The 26,683-nt window shown below is 50.7% G+C and overlaps 3 protein-coding genes across 4 annotated transcripts in view; all 3 read left to right on the top strand.

The window, feature by feature from the left end:
* The window catches only part of LOC146195754 (KH domain-containing protein akap-1-like), an 88,231-nt gene that overhangs the window by 20,668 nt on the left and 40,880 nt on the right, over window positions 1–26,683 (top strand). The window lies entirely within an intron of this gene.
* Window positions 2,814–5,844, top strand: LOC146195756 (uncharacterized). Its single transcript, XM_084596853.1, has one exon. The coding sequence runs from the start codon at window positions 4,024–4,026 to the stop codon at window positions 5,842–5,844; it is 1,821 nt and encodes a 606-aa protein (XP_084452979.1). The 5' UTR covers window positions 2,814–4,023.
* LOC146195755 (uncharacterized) lies at window positions 6,272–12,111 on the top strand. Its single transcript, XM_084596852.1, has 2 exons — window positions 6,272–6,907; window positions 11,947–12,111. Exons 1-2 carry the CDS (start codon window positions 6,272–6,274, stop codon window positions 12,109–12,111), a joined length of 801 nt encoding a protein of 266 aa, XP_084452978.1.

Here is a 26,683-nt window from a genome sequence, read left to right as displayed (position 1 = left end):
CAATGAACAAAACGCTGCGATAAAAAGAAGACTATAAAGATAACAAAGGAAGTATTCTAGATATAGTAAGTATGGTCAAAGTCACATAGATAACACAGCGTAAAATATTACCAAGTCAGGTAAAGGTTAACAAAAGCGAAAATAATGTTCGATTGAATAACAGTCTGTGGCGGAATGGAATTCTCTCTGCTTTCTTTCTAGTTGAAGGCTGGGTTGCTCGATAGCGGCGGCTGTACAGGTGAGGAGAATGATGCGTCGATCGCGGGCCCGAGGAAACAATACGCTTTCCCGGAGCAGCCGCGAGAGTGGCCCGGAAGTCTTAATTTTCACAGTGCACTGGAGCGGGCGTTCTGCGGGCGGTTTATACACTCGACCCCTGCCTTTACAGACAAAAGAGGTGCGGGATCCCCTTTTCGGTTACCTGTTATCCCTCTGACTGTAAAGGTGGGGGTTTGTGACACTTTTACATCACTGTTGTCATTTTAATTCACTTCAGTGTGCTAGAGGGCTGCTGTAGCTAAAATGATGTGAGATGCATGAACCACTTCGCATTTGACTTATATTCCAAAAAAGTGTGTATTCCTACCACTGCAAAAAGAGACAGATTTCAGCTTAGCGAACACTTGGGGTGAGCAACAACAGCTGGGAAGCTGCTTCCAGCAGGACACATTAAGCAACTTTTCTTTTTTTTTTTTTTTAACCTGTGATTATTTGATGTTCAGTTTAGTGCAGTTTTTCAGCACAGTTTTTAATGAAATGTGGGTGATGTTGGAAGCGTTTATTTTGGTCTTTATTGGTAAGTAAAGGCATTGCCTTATTAAGTACGGGCAGTGCTATGCAAATAGGTAATCTTGTTTTACAATATATGCTTTTACATTGTATAATAAAATGCTGCGATGTGCCATCATTTTTTAATGCAATGGCTGTAGGTAAGTGTGCTATTTGAGCAGTTAATTCGAAATCTTTTTCCTTCTTTTGTCGTACACTGCTATTCATTTCGATCCTGAAAGCCACTATTTGTCAATTGTGGTTCCAGGGATAGATCGACCTCCCCCCTCCCTCCTGGTAGAAAGTTGTCTATTGTGGTATTGTTGTTGCTGGCAGAATAATAATGTGAGCACCTTGAGGTTGGCTGCCACAAGATATCAAGTGCTGTTTTCTTTTCTCCAATTTGCGGTCTATTGTCATTTATCTGGGCGAAGTGAACTGCTGCGGAAGTGATGGCCAATCGGGCTCAACTTGTGTTGTGGGCTTTCCCACACTGCTTTTATCTCCATAGACTGAAATCGGCTCTGAAGTGCTGATCACTGAGGGGACAAAGCTATTGTTACTGCATATTAGGATGTTACTACTGTTCTTTTATCTGCAAGGCTTTTCAAGAGCTTCCTGCATTGGCTATCTGTCCCTTGTGTGGCAGCTACGTGAATGAGTTCTTTCCCCATTGTCTTGTGGCCAGATTTATGTGTTGGCTCAGTGCAGTATCTGTCACCTGAGAATAGGCTGTTGACAGTGAGCATTTTTTAAATCCCTATAGCGGTAGCCACAAGAACAGTATGCGTCATTACAGTCTTCATATACGTAATAAGCTTTGGACAGTGGATGTGGTGGTTTCAGTGATTGATGCATGTTCGTGAACGTTGTGTGATCAAGACTATCCGGAGACTTCTACTGAGGCATCTCTGATAGCCTTCGCCACTTTGTAACGCTGACACCATTAACCAAACAGAGCACTCAGCATTTGAGATCTTTTCATGTTACAGTTAACATGCTAGTTTAAGACTCCCGTTCAAAGGACAGTCTGACGGCATAGTAGTAGCTGGCGTCACGAGAATGCCTCTGGCAGGTGGTATAGTCAGGCCCACTTATAGCAATACCTCTTTGAACAATATATCAGGTATAGCAGCGGGCAGCAGCAGTACCGTCAGCAGTAAACTAATGAGCATATAACAAAGCCGTAGTAATAGAACATCGGTTATATAGCAATTAAATTTTGTCACTAAGGGCCAACCCTAGCAGGAAAAAGACTCAGAAACACTTACCTGCCAACCAACCAAGACGTATACGTCACTAAGTCCAAAAAACGATCGTCTTCGTGAGACGTCATTTATGCTAAAAGCCTTCCACTCCGCTACATGCCACCGTTAAACATCTTGCAGAGGGATGTCAACAAGATGCCTGCAAGTAAGTGGAAACTGTAAGCCGATTCCCCCTCGATATGAGATTCATTTTTTTCTTTGTTGTTACTGCTTAGCCTTAAAACATTGATTTGCTCGTAGTGGTTTAATATCGTTATAAGTGGGGTCGATTAGTTGGCAAGTGACAGGGTCAGGTACCAGTTGATCGGTGGGTTGTGGGACATTGCAAAACATGACATAGCGACGACGGAAGCCATCATGTCATACCTTAAAGGTGGAGCTTAAGTGTCTCTCATACAGGGTGTTGCACAATTAGACCCGCGCTGTAGAATGCTTCTCCCAGCTAAACCGCGGAATCCTTGCAGTTCAGATTTCGCACAGAAATCGCATTTTGTCGCTAGTATTTTTTAATACTAAATTTGTTTGTGGTACTTGCCTGATTCGATCAGAAGAAGTAAAATGTTCCCATCGCCTGCGGCGGCGGCGACGCCAAACGAACCGCTGCCCCAGCGATGGGACTGGTGGCGCCACCTCATGCTGCTTACAACAACTCAAACCTTCTGCCAGAAACGCTCGCCCCCTCTTTTCCTGCTACAGAGTTGTTGTTAGCAGCATGAGGTGGCGCCACCAGTCCCATCGCTGGGGCAGCGGTTCGTTTGGCGTCGCCGCCGCCGCAGGCGATGGGAATATTTTACTTCTTCTGATCGAATCAGGCAAGTACCACAAACAAATTTAGTATTAAAAAATACTAGCGACAAAATGCGATTTCTGTGCGAAATCTGAACTGCAAGGATTCCGCGGTTTAGCTGGGAGAAGCATTCTACAGCGCGGGTCTAATTGTGCAACACCCTGTATTCCTAAACTATGATAACCCCCAAATTTGTCTTTCTTTTCATACCAGTACGTGCCATCAGGGGCTTTCATTACCAGCTACGGTTGTCGTTAATGGCCTGTCAAAATACATTTTACCGACAGCCTCGTGCAATGTATATATATTCATTGATGTGCACCTTACATTGATTTTCGACAGCGTGATGGCTTGTGTCGATGGTGCGTGCATAGTTCATGGTGGACGGTATCTTGACTCGAAGAATTGGTGCTGCTTAATTGAAATGCGCTGGTAAAAAAGAAAAATTGGAAGGTCTCTTAGAAAGCTTACCCTTCCTATCTTGTACTTTGCCTCCCATCGTTAGCGTCGGAATTCGTTGCAATGCTACGTATAAATATAATTGGTTTACAGGAACGGAAAGGCGCAGTATCTGGCACACTTTATGCGACACGTGTGCGTTTGGACGGTACACCATCGCTCGTGGCGTTCCTTGGCGCGCGTTCAAGTGTGGCATTGCAGATAGCAGGGACCCATCCCGCCTCGGCCAATCAGAACGCCGCGAAAGCGGGACAGACTTTGTCCGCGACAGCATAAGCCATTAAAGGCTTTCGCCTTAATATGTACTGTGCTGCTTTGGCTTCAGGATGAGTGTGCAAGTTGCTGAGTTGCTTGATGGCGGTGGGTGCATTTTCCGCCGTTGTACTGCTATGAAACTGATCCTCGGAGAGCGGCGAGTGAGGAGGAGCGTAGCGGTTCAAACAGCTTGCTTCGGAATTACTCAGCGCGAATGCCAGTCTCTCCGAGAGGTTGCGCAACTGCCCTTCTCCGCGCCCCTGCTCGTGTTTCTCGCCATATAATCTAGATGGCGCGACGGGTGCCGCGCGCGTCTCAACAGCATCCAAATCAAGGTCAGCCGAGAGGTCAACACCAGTGCAAGGACGGTGTGATGCAAACAAGCAGTGGCAACATCGAACCGATACCCGAACCAATACCCATGCCAGGGCAACACCAACAGTGGTTCCTACCGGACACCCGGCCAGCTGTCCACGCAACAGCACCATGGGGAATGACACCGGTCTTCCCATGGGGCCCACACCTAGCCCTCCCCAATATCTACAACCCAGTGGGGGAAATGATGCGCCAACACATCCTGCTGAACAATCGCACTCCGCAGTAGTGAGTAGGCGCAGGAGAAGACACCGACATCGCTACATACGCACAGCGACCATCATCAACGTGGGGTTTCTTAACCTACACGAAGCGAGAAAAGCATCCAAGTGGGCGGAACTGTTTACAGTGCTGAACAGCGAGGATATCAGTCTGTACGCTGTTGCGGAGACCCATCTACGTGACCTAGAAGAACCTCCGATTCATCCGGAATGGAACTGGGCAGGACGCAACCGCTCTGGTGCAAACCGCAAAGGTGGTGGTGTGGGTGTGCTGTGGCGAAAAAACTCCACATGGGTGCAAATGGCGGGGGTCTGTGATGAACATATCTGGGTATCCGGAAGCATTGTCGGCATCCCTGTGCTTGTAGGCGTCGTGTACCTTACGGTTGCGCATGGGCGACACGAAGCTAATGACCGTGTCCTGGAGTGCATCATCGAAGATGTCAAGCGATGGGCCCCACAACACGAAGTACTCTTGCTGGGAGACTTCAACGGACATATACAGCCCACCGACGGATACCAGGACCGGAATGGTGAGCTACTGATGGGATGTGCGCGGGAGCTGGGCCTGGAAATAGCCAACCTTAGAGCTGACTGTGAAGGTGAATTCACCTGGTGCGCTCGCAACAGCCACACCACAATAGACTATGCTCTAATGTCCCCGAAACTGGCAGCGCACGTAACGCAGGTCCATATCGACGAAGACGGACACTTCAGCCTAGGGAGCGACCACAACCGTATCCGTCTATCATTCTCATCCTCCTCTTGGCACAGAAGACGTACAGAACACCGCGACCCAGCCCGTCGATACCTGCCCACAACATCATACGAAGCTGTGGCCAAACAATTCGAACTGAGTGAGATGCGCACACAAGCCACAACGTACGATGCGTATGTCGCCGAGCTGAAACGCATCATGCGCCAGCACGAGGTGCGCACCAGCTCGAGGGGCGGCACGCAAAGGAAGCCGTGGTGGGACCAAGAGGTGAAACAGGCACTGGGAGCGAGGCGATCCGCGAACAGGGCACACCGTAAGCAGCTCAAACTCTACCCAGCCGAAGATTGCCGCCCAGCATGGGAAGAATATCTCCGCTGCAAGCACTATATGCAAGAAGTTGTGCAAAGAAAAATCTCACAGTGCAACCATCAACAACTGCAAGCAATCACGAATGCGGGTCACGACAGTAGCCGGCGGTTTTGGAAGTATGTGCAAACGCTCGACCGCAAGCCACCACAGTATGACATCAGGGATGAGGCTACAGGATTGCCAGCTACGGACCTTTCCCAACTGCTGACGCGCCACCTGGAAAGGGTCTACGACCAGCCGACATATGAGCCATGCGATAACCGCACAGCGAAGAGCCCTGAACCCGTCAGTGCCTCGATGGAAGTGTCATGGCAGGTGACACCACAAGCCTTGACACGGGCTATTGCTCATATTGGGACACACACGGCACAAGGCCTCGACCACATTCCCGCGATCTTGGTCAAATGTCTGGAAACACAGGCACGAGACCAACTCGCCAGAATCTATACTGGCATTATCGCAGGTGACGCCATACCCGCCGATTGGCTTCAAGGGCGAGTGTCACTCGTGCCAAAGAAGGGAGGCGACCGAGGCCTTCTGCGAGACCACAGGCCGATCACAGTGACAAGTGTGCTGTACCGCATCTTCGCCCGCGTCCTGAAAATGGATGGTCGGCTGGGCTGAAACACAGGGTCACCTCACTGAACTACAGTCCGGATTTCGACACGGCCGACGACTGGACGACAATCTATTCACCCTGACCCAGTGCATCGAAATCGCACGGCAGGAATCACGGGGACTTGTTGGATGCTTCCTAGACGTGGCAAAGGCATACGACAGTGTCCCCCATGAACCTTTGCTACGCCGAATGAAGGAGTTGGGTATGCCGCAGGAGTGGACTAACCTGCTGGCACGCCTATACACAGACAACACAGTGGTGGCCAGCCTTCATGGCAGCACATCGCAACCAGTCGCCGTCCGACGGGGCCTAAAGCAGGGATGCCCCCTATCCCCACTCATGTACATGCTGTACACGTCCGAAGTAGAACAATTGCTACTCGATTGTGGTATAGGCTTCCCACTCCCCTTTCTGTGGGCAGGTCTCCCGGAAATGTGGACGTTGCCAGCACTGGCATTTGCGGACGATATTGTGTTGTTGGCTGAAACCGAGGCGCAGCTGCAGCGGCTGTTAACAGTGTGTGCAGAACATCTAGCTACACTAGGACTGTCCTTCAACCCCACCAAATCAGCTGTGCTCCGGTTCTCGGGCCCATCCGACGCCAACCCTGCAATACTACTGCCCAACGGAGACAACATACCGCAAGCAACCCAATATCGGTACCTGGGAGTACAGCTGTGCACGGAAGGTGACATATACATAGCACATGAAAAACACCTAAAGCTGAAATCCACCCGTGCAACTAGCATCCTACGCCGACAATGCCTGTGGGGCTGCAACCGATATGTGTTGGTGCGTGACCTGTGGAAGGGGGTGCATGTGCCGGGCCTGACCTTTGCCAACGCCATCGTGTGCCTCTCTGCTCCCACAAGAGATTGGCTCGAGCGCGGACAGCGCGAAATGGGCCGGATAGCGCTTGGCTGTCACGGTCGAGTTGCTGTTGAGGCGATCCAGGGCGACATGGGATGGTCGACCTTTGAAGCCCGCGAAGCTCACAGCAAAATCTCATATGAGGCGCGCCTACGCACCATGAAGGACATCCGCTGGGCACGGAAGGTGTTCCGCTATGTACACCTAAAGGGCATCCGCACGCGATGGTGTACCCGTGTACAGTCCCTGCGCCGGAAATACGGCTTCTGGTCGAACGGTACAGCGGAGGCCGCTGAGTACAAAACTGCCGTACGGACGCAAGTATGCCAAGCGGAGACCACCATGTGGAGTGCCTCAGCACAGAAGAAGACGACACTAACGCTGTACCTAGAGCACAAAGCAGCAATATCAACGGAGCCGCTCTACGACAACAGCGTCGGTAGCACGCTCCTGTTAGAGGCACGGGCGGGGGCACTCCGCACTTTGACCTACCGCCGTCACTTTGGGTGCGTTCCAATACCCCCTCGTAGACGTCTACTTAGACGGCTACGCGAGCAGCCGCCATCTTGGGATGCGTTCCAATTCTCGCGAAGCAGTCTCGCGAAGACGGCTTCGCCGAAGTCAACATCGATGCAGACTACTTTGCTGTCTAAACATGGCGGACAGAGCGCGTTTCGCGCTGAGCGAGTCGTGCGTGCGGTTGTTGCAGTAGCTGTACGGTGGTCGTGCTCTTTGCGAACGCCGGAGTATGCATATGAACGATCTTTCAAACGTGAGTTGTTACGTCAATGTATGCGCTAGCTAGAGGCTAATTCAGCTGTCTTTATGGTCGTGAGATATAGCACTGCAGATTCTTTTACCGCGCTAAGAGGAAAGTGTGTGTTGGATGCTGTTAGTCTTCTTTTTTTTAACTTGACGACGAGTTTATTCAGTCTGCTTCAGTCTTGATGTTATCGACGAACTCGTCGCACTTCGCCGGGAGTCAGGACGGCTGCTGTACGGCGCACGTGTGTGTTTCTACCTTGCTGTAGTAGCCGTGGCAAACTCTTCCGCCGATTTTCAGTTAATCTCAGAACGAACGAACTCGCCTGACGATGCCGACTTGTTGCGCATTGATTTTTTTGTGCCTGTACATTATTAAAACAAGTTGTTGTCTTTGGTTTCCTCGTCTAGTGACTACAGACAACAGGTGTAACAGCAGTTTTTCGTTTGCTGTAGCCGGTTATCACCTTTCGTCCGTAATCGCCTCAAGTTTACAGTATTTTGCATGTTTTCATTCTTACAGCTGTGTGAATGAGACATCTGAAAAGCATGTACACTTCAGCATCAGTATAATAAAAAAGGAAAAACGGACTAACGTTATCTTCCGTCAATTCGTGAGCATGCTCATTGCGTGAGAAGTCGGTCTGCTACAAGTTAACCTATTAATAGTCCATCTACATTGTGGCGATTACACATGTAATATTGTTGCTGCAAAAAATCGGCGAACCGATAAAAACGTGATTTTTACCTGTATTGTCGTAAATCTTTAAAGAAAACAGCGTTATAATAGTTATAAAAACTTTTTAGTTCAACCTTTATGCCGCGAGGTGACGCTAGGCGTAAACAGGTAGACGCGTTCCAATACGCGAACCTGTAGACGTCTACGTAGACGTCTACGAAGCAGTCTTGCTAGACGTCTAAGAATTGGAACGCACCCTTTGACACCTCCCCAGAAGCGCAGGCGGCGATTTGCAGGGCATGTGGGAGCGCGGACGAGACGGCGGAGCACATCATTCTCCGTTGCGCGAAACTATTGCCCCAGCCGGCAGAGGACACCACGCTACCGCGCGCACTGGGTTTTGAATCGGCCGAACGCGGACAGCACAGTGGCGCCATCCGGACGACGAAAGCCCGGCTTCGTATGTGGTGGACAATAACTAGACGCTGACGGTGTTCATAGCAGCTTTACCCTATCCCTTCTCATTTCTCTCTCTCTCAGTTTTTCTATTTCACCCGGCTAGGGCACATTACTGAGCCCACCCGATACAAAGGGTGCAGCCACAACGCATCATCATCATCATCAGCGGCTGCTCGCGGCCTCGCGGCGCCCGTTTCGGTTTACGTGTGGAAGAGTGATGAGGTGGGGATCAATATTTATGCAAGTTTCTCGATTCCGCGCTGTTGACATCACACCTTGCCTGTTCCGAAATTTGACTGAAATCTAATTTGTGCGCTCATTTCTGTCCCATCCGATCGCGCGGCGTGTTAAAAGAACGTCTTATTATCCCCTGGTCAGATTTACGGTGCCTCGATGCATTTTGCCTCCGCAGGCGAAAGGCATCGAGGCACCCTAGTCGGATTGCCAGAACTGCGCCAAATTGGCCGAATTGACGACGAGGTCGTTTTGGGTGCTGTGGCTGTTCCTGGGGTATCGCGATCGCGTTTACGCGCGTTGGTATGTAAAAACTATGGCAGTGGACCTCGAGTTGGCTGTACTTTCTTCTCATTGTGCGCTCATGTAAAGCTGCAATTACCTCCTTTCATTACCTTTAGCGTCCTTAATTGTGCTTCATGTGTTTGGCTTAATTCGGACTCGGCGTTAGCGGAGCAAGGGTTCCTTTTCACGTAATCATATTAAGGTACTGGCCTTCTGTTGTTTGGAGCCCATCTTTGTAGTGAACATATCTCAGGTGCGTCTGTAAACAGGGTAGCTATTGGCAAACCTGTCGTCTGAAAGTTTGTCCCTGTGCGTGGCGACTGGCAATCTAGGCCCGGAGTTTGATCAAGTGTTGTTAGCAAGCATTTTCATCTTTGCCCTCCGAACCATTTCGTCCCAGACTCCGCCTTCGCGTTGCCGGCAAATAAGTGCAAGCAAACATGCGCAGGTCCTTTTGTGTGTCATGCAGTGTGGCCCGCTTTCCCTCGTTGCAGCTTCCAAATTGCCTCACGTCGGGGGAGTCGTAATCGGCACACCTCCGAGTCTTGACACCTCTGTCTCGGAGCCCTAGTACGGTATCTATATAGCAACTCCCTGTCTTTCGGGGCGTGTTTCGCAGATAGGCGGCGTCTCGTTTCGGAACAAAGGAATTTGAAAATTCTCTTTTGATGTTTTTAGTGGAGCGTTTCCTACGAGCAGCGTCTGGTGTGCGCCGCCATGAGCCGCATTGTTGTTGTTGTGGCTGCAGGAAGAAGGAAAAGAAAATGCACGGGCCTGCTACTGGCTCTGTAGCTGAGCCGCCTGCGCTGCCTCGTGCAGACAGAATAGAAAATAGAGAAGAAAAAAAGAAGGGGGAGAGAAAGACGCGCGCCGCAACAGCCGTCGTCCACCACCGAAGCGGTGGCGGGTGCAATGACGGCTTACAACAGATAAAAAAATCAGTGGCAGGCTAGCCCCCGCCGCAAGCAGCGGTGACCTACCTGTCCCAGCCCCATCGCCATGAGCCGCATGCGCGTCGCTATTTCGCTCTGCGTTTGATGAAGGCAAAAAAAAAAAAAAAAAAAGTGAGCGTCCTTTCAGTCATTTCAGAAAAATAACGAATTGAGTTTTCGTAACCGGTCGCCAGCTAGCTGTTCGACGCACACACGAGCAGTTTCGTCTCATCCGAGATATAATTTGCTCTCCTATGACGTAATGTGTTAGTCTGAACTGTTCTAGCCGTGTCCTTGAAGCGTTTGAACAAGAGGCCTCTGTCGGAGCAACTGCTGCAGGTCGCTTAGCAGGACAAGGGGAAGGGTGTCCAGGCAGTGCGCGTTCTTTGCCGTTTTTAGTGCGTCACCGGACTCTATTCGCGCTTGTAAAGTGAACTGTCGTGCCTGTTATGTTTCCATATGCCTTCTCCCACATCGTCACCCATCATAATCCTCTTTCTTCTCCCCTTCCCCAGTGAAGAGTAGCAGGCCAGATTTGAATCATTCCGGCAACCCTCTCTGCCTTTCCTTTCAATAAATCCATCTCTATCTTAACCCAGTTATGTGCTGGTTTTTTTTTTCTTTTTTTTTTTTTTTTCCACCGTAGTGGAGTGCTTCGGTTCATTTTCGACTATCGACGCTTCTTTAACGTGTACTGTCAGTGCGCGTGAACAACACCGAGTGTTCGAAATTAATGCGGAGTATACCCCTACGGCATATCGCTCATAGCCGCAGTTGCAAACGCAATATAATGCGATAGTTATCTCAAAACTTCATAACTCTCCGGATGTCCCTTCAAGTAAACGCATTGCAGCACTTCATGCTTGTGTCTGAAGATGTTGGTAACATTTGTTGAATGATGCGGCGTGCTCCGCGATACGGGCTCTTGTAGATACGGCCGGCACCGTGTCCTCAAGGCCCTTGTCTTTTTATTTCCGTAATCTCCCTGTCTCGCGATTCGGGCGCTCATTGTCACCATGCTGCTGCTTCGCTCTCCGGTGGTCAAAGGTGTCCTGCCTGTCCCCACGACATGCCGAGGGAAACCAATTGTCTATCTTCTGCCGAACCGCTGCTCTTCCGGGTCCCCGTGATAAGGGCCGATAGTGGACACATGTGTGCCCCCCATCCCCACGTCTTTTTTTCCTTGAGCGCGCAATCGTGCGATAGTGCCTGCCGTTCGCGCTCGCTGTACGCCTGGCCGCGTGTGTGTCTCACGCCTGCTTCCCCTGCATTGGGCTACCCTCTCACATTTTTCTTCCTCCTCCTTTTTGTCTTGTTTTAGTGGCCAGATTTTGGACTTCGCGTTCTGCCCGGAAGCGTGTGCATCTTACTTCCGGACTGACTGGATGGCTGCTTCAGCTTTCGCATCAAACGCAGGACCTTTCGTCAATTCATTCTTTTTTTTTTTTTCTTAGTTGGCAAAAATCGATGCCAGTAAGTGCCTGCAACGTCGACGCGTTTGCATATGTTTGATCAAACGGGGTATTTTATTTGTAAAAGCAGAACGTTGAAATTTCTCGCGTCTGGGCGCACTGGCAGGAAAGGTAAGGTAAATACCTCAGCTTGCGGTGTGCGTCTTTTCTTTTTCCCACTGGAGGCTGGGCAAACGCTGAATCGAAACGCTCATGCATCCCACCTCGTTGTAAGAAGAAACGTTTTGGGGGCCTTGGTTTTCATTGACTGACCTGTGCGTTGAGGAAAAGCAAGGGGAAACGCTTTAGCTAGTGACGAAGTCTACGGATGCTGGATGGATTTCACCTCGTGCTGGCTGTTAGGCGAGCTGGTCGGACTCCGGAATGTCGCTTGCGGTGGTCCGCCTGGCGTCGGATTTCCTCGCTCTTTTGCAGCTCATTGTTGCCGATCCCCGGCATTCTCGTTCTTCTGCGAACGACGACGTTCCCTCATACCGCATGAAGGGAGGCGACGTGGACGGCTCCTTCCAGACGTCGCAACATGGGCCCATGACTGGTGCTCGTCTTGGATGCTACGGAGGCCAGTGCCCGCCCTGGTAGGAAGAGCATTTCCAGTTGCGAAGCTCCGCTTCAAAAAGTGACTAGTTTTTGTATGCATTTTTCGGATGCTAATGAATTGTCGCGCCATCTAGAAGCGGTCAATAGAATCTTTTTGCTATTGCCGTCATTTCCTTTTGGAAATCACTTTTTTCTTCCTTCTTTTTCATCTTAATTGGCTCTACGGCTGTTATTTCAAAGAATTTCTGCTACTGCAAGCCTTCATTTTATTTTCTAGTAAATGGCGCATTTATAAAAAAAAAAATCTAAAAGTTTGCAACTTAGACGCAGTATTCTTCAAGGCCGAGGGCGCCGCCGCTATTCTTATATACTCGAATTTTGGCTAATCAAAACCGCCGTGGGTTTTTATTTTATTTTTATTTTTTTTACTACATGGGCCCTATGGGAAGTTTCGCAACTGGTAGTATTTGAAGAGCTCTGCTGGTAGGGTTTTTGTTATCAAAGGTGCTCCTTCCGTGAAATTCTCTGTCGAGTTTCTGTAGCAAGGGTGCTCAGAATATCCGAATCCCGGGCTCTGAGCGGACCTCTCGTTGTCAGTCGCACAGAGCAGAGCCTAGGGAAAATTTTCACATATAGTACATAGACTCGAAGGAAGCCCCGAGTTCACTCCACCGCGGTGGTGCAATGGTTAGGGCGCTCGACTATTGTGCCCAAGGATGCGGGATCGAATCCCGGCCGCGGCGGCCGCTTTTCGATGGAGGCAAGGCGCCCGTGTGCTGTACGATGTCAGTGCATGTTAAAGAACCGCAGGTTGTAGAAATTTCTGGTGTCCTTCATTAGGCGTCTCTCATAGCCTGAGTCGCTTTGGGACGTTAAACCTCACAAACGAAGCCTCGAGTTCGCTTAATACGAAATTCCGGTTAATTCGGTTTGCCCCATTAGACTTGAGCGGATTTTTAATTTAAGATGCACTTAGTTCGAGAAAGTGTCGTTCCTCTCTGTGCGGCTGAAGGAGCTGACTCTTGTGAGTTTTGCACTTTTCACGCTGACGCCACTTGTCCACTGCATCGAGGCGTGTCTTCCACGATTTCGCACCGCGTTTGAAAGACAAACACTGCCTCGAGCAGGCAAATATCTGAGCGGAAAGGAAGAGGTTATACGAGAAAGTTGTGCACGAGGGGATTTTTTCCAGCCCACTCGCACCAAGCAGATGGCCTCCGGCGATACAGGACTCGCGGTGTAGACATTGTAACGAAATTGCTGACGTGATACGCATGGTATGGACATGCCCTAGCTACAACGAACCATATAGGCATATGGAGTCCTGGGAGGTTTTAATGATCCTGAACGAAGACGTCCAAAAGAAAGTCACCCATCTGGCCCTGGACAAGAGTGAATCGCAGTAGATTCTAGAATGTCGGCTGAAATGGGAGCAAAATTCATTGATGGTTTCAAATAGTGATTTCATCCATCCATCCGCGCGTGGCTTCGGCGTTTCGTCGTTCGTATTCTTCAGCACCGATTAGGAAACGGACGGAGGGTTGCGGCGGCGCGATAGGCCAGGCTGCCCTCTAGGGCATCACGACCTCTTTGTTTGTTTGTTTGTTTTTTGTGCCCGGTCGCATCATTATGGCCCGTTCTTACGCTTTTATTTGTTTTTCGTTTGCACCTTGCGTTCCGCCAAGCCGCGTTGAGAAACTGGTTCGCCCACTTGACCCAAGGCTTGGCCGCTCTTCTCCGAGACGGCGCCTTGCTGCGCGATTTTGGAGCGCGCGCGGTCCGTCGAAGGGCCGGACCGTCCAGTTTCCTCCAGCGTCTCCCAAGGCGACGAGCATGGGAGGGAGGGAAGGGGCGTCCCGGTAGCAACCAAGGTAAAGTTCTAGTACACTCAAACCAAGGAGGCGAGCAACCACCACGTGGTGGTTCGGCGACGCCTGAAGGCTCCGTTCCGCGGCAGCCCGTTCTCGGCATTGTGGTTGCTGCTCGTCCTTGCAGAGTTCGGACGTGCCTGGGGACATTGTTGCGACATTTCGGGGTTTTCTCCGACGTGTTCCGAAAGCTGGCTCGGTGTGGTTGTCGAGGGTGCTTGGTGGACGTGGGGCAGTTGCGACACTCTTTCGCGGCCTTGTTCTCGATTCTCGACTCATCGCTGCTCCGGCTCCTTGGGAGTCCTGCATCGTCGTGGTCGGGTCTGGCCCCGAGACGAAGAATTGAGCCTATCGATATGCACGCTGGCTTTGCAAACGCAGTCATCAACGTACCTTCTTATCCACTGCGGCGAGGCGAGATAGTGAGCAGCACGGCCGGGGGGCAGGGCAGTTCCTGTTTCTCGGTGACCAGTGTTACAGCCTAACAGGCGCGGTATTTCTTTTTATACGTTGACTGGACGACTCACAGTGAAAAATTGACGGCTGTCACAGCCTGCGTTAGCACTTTAAACCCAACCCCATAAACCTCCTGTCTGTCATACTTTGCCGTAGTTTCTAGTTTGCGAGTTTGGAAGACTGGGTGCTAGCTAGATCGCCAGAAGTGGCTGCTGTTGGTCGCTGCTGTGGTGACGTGTGCGTGTGAAATTAAATCCGTTTGATCCGTCGACGTACGTGAAGCGTAAATGCCTGCTGGCTTAATTAATGCGAAAGCGTTACTTCGCTATGTTCACATATTTCTGTCCGCAGACCGCGTCTGCAAAATCGTGTCCGCAGCAGTTGCGAGTAATTGAGAAATGGTAGAGGTTAATGAGTGGTGTCAATCGATAGAGGCTGACGTAAGATTCCTGCCGAAAAAAGTTAGGTCAGTAAGTTAATTAGGTAATTAATTACAGGCCAAACATGTAAACGTTATCCGCAGCAGTTGTAATGTAGAGGTTAATGAGTGGTGTCAATCGATGGAGGGTGACGTAATCTTGTGTCCGAAATAATTAGGCCAATAAGATAATTAGGTAATTAATTAGAGGCAAAAAACGCAAAATCGTGTCCGCAGCAGTTGTAATTGAGAACTCAGAGTTTAAAGAGTGGTGTCAATTGACAGAGCGTGATTAGTAAAAAAATGAAACACTGAAGGCGAACATGGTCTCATTAGCGAGTGGCTAGGCCCCGGCAAGGAGACCCTCCCCTGGCTGAGCCCCTGCCCCGAGGTCCATGTCGGTGTAAATAGTCCTCGCTCTCTCTTTCTCGCTCTCTCATTAAATCAGTTAAGGTGACGTCAAGGATGTGACGCCAGGCAACCTGAAGTCGACCCATAAAAGGGCATAGGAAGGAATTGGCGCGCAATTTGAACATACCAAAGACTAAAATGAATAAACAAGAAGTGAATTAATGTGACAGATGATGTGACGTCACGCAACCGGAAGTAGATCTGGAAAAGGGCACAGGAAGGGATTAGCGCGCAATTTGCAAAGTCGTTTCCGCAGTAGTTGTAATTAAGAAGTCGTAGAGGTTGATGAGTGGTGTCAATCGATAGAGGGTGATGCAATGTGTGCGAAAAAATATAAGCTAGTAGGTTAATCAGGTTATTAATTAGAGGCAAAAAATGAAAGGCGAAAATGGTCTCATTATCGAATGGTTTGACGCCACATTTAACTATATCAAATACTGAAATGGTCAATTAAATCAGTCAGTGAGGGTGACGTCAAAGATGTGACGTCACGCAACCTTAAGTCGAGTTAAAAAAGGCCATAGGAAGGGATTGGCGCGCAATTTGAAAGTACTAGAGACTAAAGTAGTTAAGACAGTCAATTAGGGTGACGTCAAGGATGTGACGTCACGCAACCGGAAGGTGAGCCGAAAAAATGGCATAGGAAAAGATTGGCGCGCAATTTGAAAGTACCAAAGACTAAAACGAATAAAGACTAAAACGAGAAATTAGAAGCAACCAACAGCAGCATCCGTGCTTTCGCATTACTCCAATGCAGATTCTGCAGTGCTCTTTAATTTTTTCGTTCCCTGCTATAATATTTACGTTTTTTTTTTCTTCGCTTACATATGCTTTCTGCGTAACCGCTGCCTGCAGGTGAAATTATGCACCGTAACTAACGGTTTCGCCTTAATAATCAGCGCTCTAAATGGCGCTTTCTGGCAGCCACGCACACGGGGACATCGACGCGCGAATGTCAGCTGTGAGTCTGGTGGAAGCAGCAAGGTTATCGCTGCTTCTTTTTTCGGTTGTTTTTGCGCGCAGTTTCCTTTTAAAGCCAGCCACGCGTACATTATTTCGGGTGGGGGGATGGACATGTTCTGCGGCGGCGACAGGATGCAGTTGTCGTTCCCACTTGGAACACAGCTGTTCCGGCGACGCTCGCTCACTGCCGCGTCCACAGCCTTCTTCCCTCTAGCGTTGTCGCGTGAAAAAGAGCGCGAAGGTCTGTGCACGGAGCGGAAGAAACCGTCGGCGTAAACAGGCGCTACCGTATGTTCTACACCTCGTGTTTACGATCGGTCCCTCGCTGCGTCTGACCTGGCGTGTCGGTTCTGCGGACCAGCTTGGCTGGGAACACGGAGGCCGTTCAGGTTGGTGCGACGCTCGTCGTCTCGGGCCTTGTGTGGATACCTTGAGCTTTCAGCGGGCCGATCAGAGGTGCACTCGCTGTTGGGCTAATTGGGGCAGCGTTTGTCGCAAATATGCGTTATCTAATAAAGCTCCGATGTTTGATTATGAACGTTGAATTTGGGCTGTATCGATAGTTTACCGCATTCATATCGCAATGAGGTTACTCTCGCTAAAAGTGTAGGTATCGCTCAGTGTCCGTACTCGCCGAAGCAAACTGCGGCGCGTCAAGAGGGTTGGTTCGTGTGGATCCTTGTTGGACTTCACTGCTGTTTTAGAACTTCGAAGCCGGGATCGCAACGACGTGCTGTTCGCTTTTGACGCCACGGCTCGGAATTGAGTTTTCAGAAAGCTTTCTTTTGATATGTTGTTTTCCCTCCTGGTGACTGGTCTTTTCAACAGACGGCCAAACGTAATCTTAGTCTGGCATAGCCGTAGAATATGTCAAGAATATACAGCCCTAGGGGTTTGCTTCTACATACCTTTGCAGGGCTCCTACAACATTCTTCATGAGGACAGATTCCCCGCCGGGGTGGCGCAGTGGTTACGGCGCTCGACTACTGTTCCCAAGGACGCGGGATCGAATCCCGGCCTCGGCGGCCGCTTTTCGATGGAGGCGAAAAGCAAGGCGCCCGTGTGCTGTGCGATGTCAGTGCACGTTGAAGAACCCCAGGTGGTCGAAATTACCGGAGTCCTCCACTACGGCGTCTCTCATAGCCTGAGTTGCTTTGGGACGTTAAACCCCACAAACCAACCATGAGGACAGATTCTTGAAAGATGAGGACGAGCTTTATCACCAGTGAGACTACAGCGCTTGGGAGCAAGCCCCTGCCCCCCCCCCCCCTTGGGCTATATATTTTTGACAAGGACTGTACCTGCTGTGAACAAAGATTCGGTGGTGCGCTTTCGTTGTGAAGAGCTGTGCCTCGCAAATGCAATGCGCGTTTTGCGCCCTCTTCCATGTTTGCGTCATTTTTTTTTTTTTTTCGCTTAGCCATAAGTAACGCGAACTTCGCTCTCTTCGCCTAGGCGGAGGAGTCGTTGCTACCTCCCCAAGTGGCCTTGTCGGCCGGCGTCCTTCTCTTCGGCGGCCGTGAGCGTGTCTTGTAGGCCAAGTGTTGATTCAAAGGGCCGACGACGTGCAATTTGCTGAGCGGCACCCGTCCACTGGTTACGCGGCCTGTCTGTCAAGTTGGCAAACGCTGTGTGCGTGCACAGTGCGTGACGCTCGAGCGGTGCCTCGTCTGTGGCGCGCGTCTTCCTTTGCTGCGGTGAAGAAAGTTTGCATTCCTAGGTGGTTGTTTTTTTTCTACTCTCAGTGGCCTCCGGGCTCCCTGATGTCCCTGTATTTCCTGGTTGCCCCCTCTGACGCCTTTCATCGCTTAATGTAAAGGATTCGGGGTTGCCTTTCACTGCGCGTGTGGCAGCTTCTTTCGCATGCGCACCGCGTTAAGCTTTAACAGGTGGGGGGTTTTCTGTGGTGGGGAATCGAGGGGAGAGCGCTTGCGGCGCCCTCACGATCTGCTGCGGAAACCTAATTTTTATTTCCGCCTCGCACCGGGTCCTAGCTGCTAATAATCTCACCGCGTCTCACAAGGCGCTCTTTTCGGGGACGTCGTCGGCTGCGCACGTGCGTCCTTCTATAGCTGAAACGCGTACCCTGTGGGGAGACTGCCGTGAATTAGGAGCTGCAGAGCCACCTGGAACCTGCTGCTTTGATCGTTGAGGCTGTGCGGAAAACCGCTGCGCGTATTTCTTTCGGCTTCGCTCAGCGGCTTCTTGAAACAGTCGGGTCACGACGTTGGATCGCGGCTTGAGTCGGGGGGTGGCGTGAATCATACTCGCGAACGTGCTCTCCCGAAAGGCCTAAGCGAATAAGCGTCGCCTGTCTGAAGTGGCTCGCCTTTTGTAGTTTGCCTGTAATGCACTCGCTGCGACTGTGACGCTGGGGCAAGGCTTTATTTTATGCCTAGGATGGAGCGAGTGATAGTCTAAATATAAATTAACGCTAACCTGCACCTCGCGCAACACTAGCTTGTAGGGGTTGTCCCGTACCTAAATTAAAAGAAACCGAAGCGTTTTTCTGAAGCTGAGTCAAGTGTATGTCGTTAGAGTTCGCATAAAGTATCGACTTTTTATTTTTTATTCCGTTTGCTTGTACAATTAGTGGGCATTAGCTAATTAACTATCTAAAGTATGCACTGTGTACCCAGGTGAATTCGACGAGGTAGCCCCGGCGCTGCGCTTTTAAAACGGCAGAAATCAAACCCCGCAATGTAAAAAGAATCCTGTGTGCGAAGTGTTCTCGAGGGTGAAGTCCGTAGCCTGTGGGTGGGAGATGCATTTTTACCGATGGGAGCCCTGATGTGCACCCACTTCGGAGAAGGCACCCTCCGCGCCCGGAGTGCACTGGAAGTGGATGACACCGCCGAAGCCACATGCCTAAGCAGTGCTGTTTAAAGCTTTGTGGAGAATAAAACAGCGTGCAAAACAATTGCAACTAACAGTATTTAGACAGCGTCATCGCTATCCCTCGTCGTCTATTTAGGACTTAGTTATTGCTTTCTGCGATTCAACCGACAAGTCTAGGGTAGTATCACTGAACATCGGTTGGTTTGGTTTGTAGGGTTTAACATCCCAAAGCGACTCAGTCTATGAGAGCCGTACTGAATTCCGGAAATTTCGACCACCTGGAGGGATCTTTAACGTGTAGAGCCAATGGGCGTGCTGAACATGAATGGAAGTACAGCTAGTTCGCAGTTTCGTTGTGTTCCGTGCTTGAAGACCTGACAAGGAGTGGCGCGGCCGGAGCGTGGAACGCAGTGGGATTAAAAAGAACGCCTGCTTCGTGAGCTTCTCTGCGGGGTTTCTAAGCCGGTAACAGGGGAGGGGACAGCAAGAGGATTGAATTGTATTGCACTTCGAAGGTGTCGCGAGACCGAGGTGACGCCCGCATTCGGTGCCGCCGTGCGTTTTGCGGAAAGGATATGAAATTGCCGGGGCTTATCGGGAGACTCCGTTTCTCGTCGGCTGAAAGTGGGCCCTAAATTTGCGTCCGCGAAGATTAGCCGGGCCGTCTGAGGAGGGAGTTCTTTGGGCGAAATTGCACGTGCGTGTGCGGTGTACCTCCTTTCTCCGGAGCCGCAGAACCTGGGAAGAGGGGGGTTGCAGAGCTGCCGCGCGCAGGAGAGGGGAACGCTGGTTGGCTGAGTGGAAATTTCCCCCGTGCCTGGCACTTTTTCTCTTTTGCGCGTCCTCGCGCACCTGCTCTGCTCCCTTTCGCTGCTTGGGTCGGCTTGGTGTTCGTTCTTTGCGGAGCGCGGTGACTTCATTGTTTGTTTATTTTTTCTACCCTCGGCATCCCCTTTATTTCGCGGGTTCGTTCCTTCGTCGTCGCATTCGATTCGAACTATATTCGAACAAGGGCAGCAGCGGCGCTCGACTGACTTGGCTCGGCTTCGGTTGGCTGCCTGGCCGCTCTGCAAACGTGCTCTGTGGCAGCTCGATAACGTGGGGTAGGAGGCGGTCGCCTTCATAAGTATGCACGGCCGGTGCGCAACTCCTTGGCCGAAGGAGAGCGCGCGGCGTTATTCGATCAACCCGAGGACGTGTCGTGCGTTATTCACCCAAAAGGTTATTTGTATTCGCCGCAAATAATACGTACACGCCGGCTCTGGATAAGGGCCGGGACAGGGGCAAAAAAGAAAAAAAGAAAAAAAAAACCCCGAAAAATAGCGCGCCCATCAAGTCTGTCCGCGTTCATGCGCTAGCGGAGGAACCTCTTTGACTCGAACTTTGCTGCTTATTCGGAGGATAGTCTCGCTATGTCTCGCATCTGCGACGAGCGTGTGCTGGCGTTGAGAACAGCGAATTTTGCTGGGGCGGCCGCAGCGACTTTTATTTGGCAGGCCAGGTGGTTCGGACGGGACGAGAGCAGGGAGTGCGAGAAGCTCCTCCACGTAGATGCCGCGCTTTAATGAGGGCGAGTGATGTTTCCGGTCGTTTTATTTAATGCCGGCCTTTATTTATCTGGCTTGTTTCTGTTTTCATCGAGCGGCGGAAAGTGATCCGAAACCTCCGTTCCTCATGCACGCTCGTGCACAGCTGACTGATCGAGGACCTTTAATTGTTACGCTGAAGGCTGATGTGGTCCTCAGTTTGATGTTCTGGTTTGCGAGGTATCGGTTGCGGAAGTCGGCAGCGGTGTTATATATATATATATATATATATATATATATATATATATATATATATATATATATATATATTTGTGTGCTGTGCACATAATACATGCATACTGTGCTCGTGATGCCCGTTTCAGCTGATTATCCGCGCTGGGTAATAGTTTGGCGAGGTGCCACACGCGGCGGCGCTACAATCTCTGGAACGGTCGTCGTCTCTCACGTCCTCCAAACTGCCTTGACACGTTTCGTCCGGCCGTCGTTTATGGTTTCTCCTCGCCTGACTTCCGTCTGGCTGCGTCGTTAGGGAGTCGCGTTAGGTTAGCGGCGTCCCGAATGTATCATCGGTCGACGGCAAACCCGGGCGGCGGGAAAGGGACTTCCGCAAGCGCCGATTCCGCGGAAGGGAGGTTACGGAGGACTCCTCCGCCGTCCCGTATCTCTGATCGTAAGAGGAAGAGATGAAGATCATCGCCTCCTCTTCCGCGCAGGCTGCTGCGAACGAATCGGTCTCTCCGGGCGCTGCTGTCGACCCGATCGCTGCTGCTGGCCAGGAGGACGGTGCGTGGCAAAGTGGACGGGAGACTGAGAAGTGGCGGAGGTGGCCTGTAGTATCTTGTAGGCTAAGCGCTGGGCTTATTTTCGGTCAGAGCGACGAGAGGAAGAACACGCGGAAACGGAGAGAGGAAGGAGAGCGGCTGCTGCTTCCGTCGGGCGGCGGAAGCTCATCGCACTGGACATCGGCTGGGCGACGACGAATCAACCCTGCCAGCTGGGAGCCGCCTCTCTCTCCGCTGCTCGAGGTAGTTCGAAATCGAGCTGCCCTGCACAATGAAGGCAGAGGAGGAGGGTTAGAAGTGTCCGCCCCTGGCATCGGGAGCGGCAGGCTCGTGCGATTCTGCAACGCCACCGGCCGTCGTCGCGCAACTTCCTCGTGCGTGTAAGCTGCTGCCGGCTATACTACCACCACCTGTCTGCCCAGCATTGCTCGCCCCCCGCTTGCCTGGAATAGCAGGCTAATGGCATAGGAAGTGGACCGGCCCCGTTTCGCTGCATCCTCCTCACTCCTTTGGTTTTCTTCCTTCTCGGCTAGCTGTGTCGTTTCTTCTTGAGCCCCTGTGGGCGCCAGCCGGCATGCGTAAGAACTCGTGTTGTGCCTCCTGTGCCCCCTTTGCACCGCGTCCGCCTCCTCTCGGTCGTGGAGCTTTGTTCGTCCTTTCGCGATATTCCACCCGCTAGGTTCTCATCCACCGTTTTCTTTGGGGTGGAGGGGGAGGCGGCTCCGCGGTTGCTGGGACGCTTTTCCTTTTTCTTTTGCCCCTTCTCTCCTTCACCTTTAGCGCGAGACATCGGCTTCGGCGAAAGCAGCGCTTTCCAGACATTAGCGACAATCGAGGGTGGCTTGCGCCAGTCTTCTCGCTCTATTCCTTTTTTTTTTTTTTTTTTTTGTTTTTTGTCCCTGTTTGCTTTTCCCTGGCGTTGCTTCCCCGTCGATTTGCGTTTCTTGTGGCGGCGTCGGCCGCTACGAATTGTTGCCGCCCTCTCAGCGGCGGAGACTCGCGAGTTCGGTCTCGTCGGTCGTTTGGGGAAAAAAAAGAGAAATCGTCCGCTTGACGACTTCACATGGGCTTGAAAAGCGGTTTCCAGGCTTTGCGGCCACAGCTGGTCCCGCGGTTTCATTTTCTTCTTGATTGGTTGCGCCGGTCTTCCGGTCTTTGGATTCGATTTGCCGCGGGCCGTTACGAACGACCAAGCGGCGTGGAGTCGTTTGAACGTCTCTCTGTTATAGTTTGCTGCGCTTAGCCGTGTACTGTTATCGCCGCTGTAATATTGGAGGAGGGCATCTAGAGCTGGAAGGCGACTTCTGGGCAATAGGGTCGTACACCTCGCGTCACAGTAGCCCAGTGGTCGTGCCGTGCGGCCGCTGAGCGTGCTGTTTGCTGCGGGATCGAATCCCGTCCGCGACGGTTGTATAACGCCGCGACATCAACGGTTCCGTTCGGCGTATAATGTGCCGACCTGTAAGGAAGAACCTGATTGGTCGAGAGGGCGTGACTTCACCTGTACGGCGACAGCATTGCGAGTGATTGAAACATCATAGTGTTGTTACGAGGCCGTAATATGTCCTAAACGTCATTACACATCACCATCAGCAGCAGTCGGACCATACCCACTGCAGGCAGGGCGAAGGCATCTCCCGTATTCCTCCAATTAACCCAATCCTGCGCTAGCTGCATCCACTTGACCCCTGCGAACTTCCTTACCTCATCATCCCACTTCATTTTCTGCCGCGGTACGCTTTACCTCGCTGGGAATGCGCGTTTTATATCTGTTAACGTCATACCTATCATTTTCTGTTCCATAGCTCTCAGCTTTTGTTCTCAACATAACACGCAACAGCGCAAATTACTTATGCACTGAATGAAATTTGGTAATGAGGCGGTGGAATTGAACCGTTCCGACCCTTGTATCCCGATACATATACAAGCTAGCTGTCCCTGCGCCGCCGAGACATCACGTGAATGCGTGCCACACGACATGGATCGTTATTCTTAGTCACTTCGTAATGGCGAGTGGTAAAGGTAATTGGAATTTGGCGCTGATTTTCGGTTCGTGCGCTGTGCGATGTCACTGCACGTTAAGCGTCGTCACCCCCTCGCTTTGCCCTATGCCTCACTTAGGTCTCATCGCGGTTCAGGTTTGCTTAGCGCTGGTTCGCTACTGGTGCGGTCGCTGAAATAGTTCCGCGTAGCGCTTAATTGGTTACTAAAGACCCGTCTACGTCCAGGGCGGAACAGAGACATTTCCCATATCCCCAGTTAATCGTGTTTTGTGTCAGCTGTTGCTTCCTTTCCCCCGAGAACTTTCCCACCGCATCCGCCCACCTGATTCGCTGCTAGCTGCTCAATATATTTGGATACAGTCTGAACAGTTCTTAATGGTGCACACTAGATTTCGCTACACTTACGCTGACGGTGCTCACTACCAGTCCAGCTGTCCATTTTTCATGCTGGAACGGCTCCAAGTCGCTTTCCAAGTTGTGTGGCAGTGACTTAGCCAGAACGTTATTGCGTTGTAACTCTTTATACGCAGGCATTCGAAAGGAAATGACATGTTATGTCGGTTTCTTTAATGTTATTGTTTGTCTGCTGAATACGGGCATAAAACTGATTTTTTTTTTTAATGCGTAAGCATTGTGTGGCTAATTGGTATATCGGAAAAATGATGGCACCGTAGAGCGTCAAAGGAAAGACGTGCAAGTTACAAAATTGTTTATGTAGGTTAATTAGGCAGTTAATTAGATCCAATCAAGTCTGTAATTTGAAGCAAATATGGCCGTCAGCCAACTTCCGATTTCGGTTCTCAGTTTCCGGTCATGTGTCTCAGTGGACTTGAAGTGGGGAAAGTGTTCTTGATGTCGTGTGACGTCACTGCAAACACTTTCCGAGAATACTGCAATAAAAAAAATTACCAGAACACTGCAGAATCTGCGCTGGAGAAATGCGTAAGCCTGATCGTTGCTGTGTTGGCAACGCTCAAAAATTGTCAAAGTGGCGTGTCACTGCAAAGGTTGGCATGTTGCTGCAGAAGTTGCGGACAGCGCAGCAACGTTCAGGCTCGCGCATTTCTCCGGTGCATATTCTGCGGTGATCTGGAATTTTTTTTTTCTTTCTTTTTTTTTTTCTTTTCAATCGCTCGGTATTACGAATGCACTAACATGGTATAGCCTCCGAGATCTGCTGCACAATTTAACTGTCGAAATAGGTCGGTGATTGTGACTCCTGTAGTCCATTTCTTGGCTGATAAAGACTGCGTGATTTATCGCTGTAGGCAAACAGTGTAGTGTGTCCCTTTAAAGATAGCGTGCTCGTCTGTGGTCCTTCGTTGGTCGTTGGCGGCCCCTGGAGGAGCCGTGTTCGCGTGGTTCGCTGCCGTGTTTCGATAGTGGCGGCATTGCGGAGCAAAGCGCGTCGCGAATCTCGCGTTGTTGCTTTTCCGAGCGAGCTGCCCATTTCCGTCCTTCCTCCCCGTCTAGACGTTGTTTACCGTCTGCGCCTAACGAACTTTAGGGCCGTATAGGTCTCCAGACTGGGAAGTCACAGCTCGGCGCGGTAACCGTAATCCGCGGGTAATCTCCTTAACTTGCTGCCCTCCCCGGCTGTGCTCCATTTCGATTAACGGCCGATGCCGCTTGACAGAAAGATGCCGCTGGATCTTTCTTCTTTTTTTCCTGACGCGCGACTTATAGCTCTTCCTGCTTCGTCACGCCTTTGAAGTTTAAAAAAGAAAAATTGTAATAAAAAATGTGCGCCTGCCTTCGAAGAAATGCGCATGGTGAGGAGGAAAAAAAACTGCCTTCCTGTCCCTCGTTTCCTTCCGTCTTGACTCTTCTCCCTGTTCACATCCGTCTATGGCTGCGGCGCCAGGTAATCGAGAGTGTTTATGGCGCACGTGGTATGTTGGTGTCGCCGAGAGCCTGAGAATTTCGAGCATGATGCATTTCCCTTCGCATTCTGAGGAATTGCTCGAGTGTGTGTGTGTGTGTGTGTGTGTGTGTGTGTGTGTGTGTGTGTGTGTGTGTGTGTGTGTGTGTGTGTGTGTGTGTGTGTGTGTGTGTGTGTGTGTGTGTGTGTGTGTGTGTGTGTGTGTGTGTGTGTGTGTGTGTGTGTGTGTCGTCCATCCGTCCGTCCGTCCTAAGGACCCTCGCTAGCTTCCAATGCATTCAGAGATGCGCTCCAGTGTTCGGGTCGTTTTCTGTGTCCAAGTTTTTCAAAAGCGCAATGATGTTTGTACAAGGGAATCCTAGCCCAGTTTGAAACCCTTTTTGACTTTCTAGGGAACAGTAATAACACAAGTGCATGATGAACGTTTAAAGCAGCGTGAGAAGAATGGGTGCGAAGACTAAAAGCACTAACAGTATGACTAGTGCTGCTTGTTGTTTTTGTATTCATTTAATCGTCACTGTTAGCCTGCGCTATTTGAGGTTTCTCGAGTAAGAAAAGGGGGCATCGAAAAACTTCGGATCAAGGCTGTGACAGTTTGGACGTCGTTTTTCAGTTTTTCACCTGGGTTCGCATGACGGACCGAATAGCAGATCATCCCGAACACTGGCCACGAATCACTTGGCTTGACGTCACGAAATTTGGGCCGCGGACGGCTAGTGGAGGGCACATTTTTGCTTTGAGATTTTTTCTTTCACGGTTCGTCCGCGACGTTATACATCGTATGGATCCGCCTTTGGCGACTCTCTTGGGGCGAAGGGCGTTGTACGGCGAGGGCTGTTTAGCGTCGGTGCAGGAGTGGTAGCACAGTTCTGTCGGAGCAACCAATGTGTGCTTTCTAGGGGATTTCTACAGTGGGACGAGGGGGGGAAGATGATGGTCACAGTGAGGGAAGGTACGGCGAGAGCGGAATATAAAAATTAGAGGGTCTCTTAGATGTATTTTAAGAGGAGGACGAAAGCCTACCCTTCCTCTCCTATCATTTGCCTCTCATAGTTTGCCTTTATCGGCGTTCGTTGCAGTACTGCAGATAATTATAATTTGTTTACAGGAAAGGAAAGACTCAGTATCTGTCACAATTTCTCTGGCAAGTGTGCGTTTGGACGGTACACCATCGCTCCTGTCGCGTGGAGTTCCTTGGCACGTGTTCAAGTGTGGGAACGCGGAGCCGCCCGACTGCCAGGCGATGGACGAACGTTTGAAAACCTATAAAGAAATAATCGAAAATTATAGATTAGGAAGACGTCTGATGCCGCCGCCGGATCCTAGCTTAAATAATAAAGAGGCCATAGCCTGGCGGCGATTACAAGCCGGAAATTTCCCGAACCCTGTCTGGTTGTTTCGCACCCAGATAGGTGAGAGAAAAAATGATAAATGTAAAGCCTGCGA

Source organism: Amblyomma maculatum, chromosome 3 (genome assembly GCF_055883805.1).
Source record: "Amblyomma maculatum isolate TAMU_Amacu chromosome 3, ASM5588380v1, whole genome shotgun sequence".
Classification (NCBI taxonomy): domain Eukaryota; kingdom Metazoa; phylum Arthropoda; class Arachnida; order Ixodida; family Ixodidae; genus Amblyomma; species Amblyomma maculatum.
Note: the sequence above shows the minus strand (reverse complement) of the source record. Positions and strands in the feature narration are given on the sequence as shown.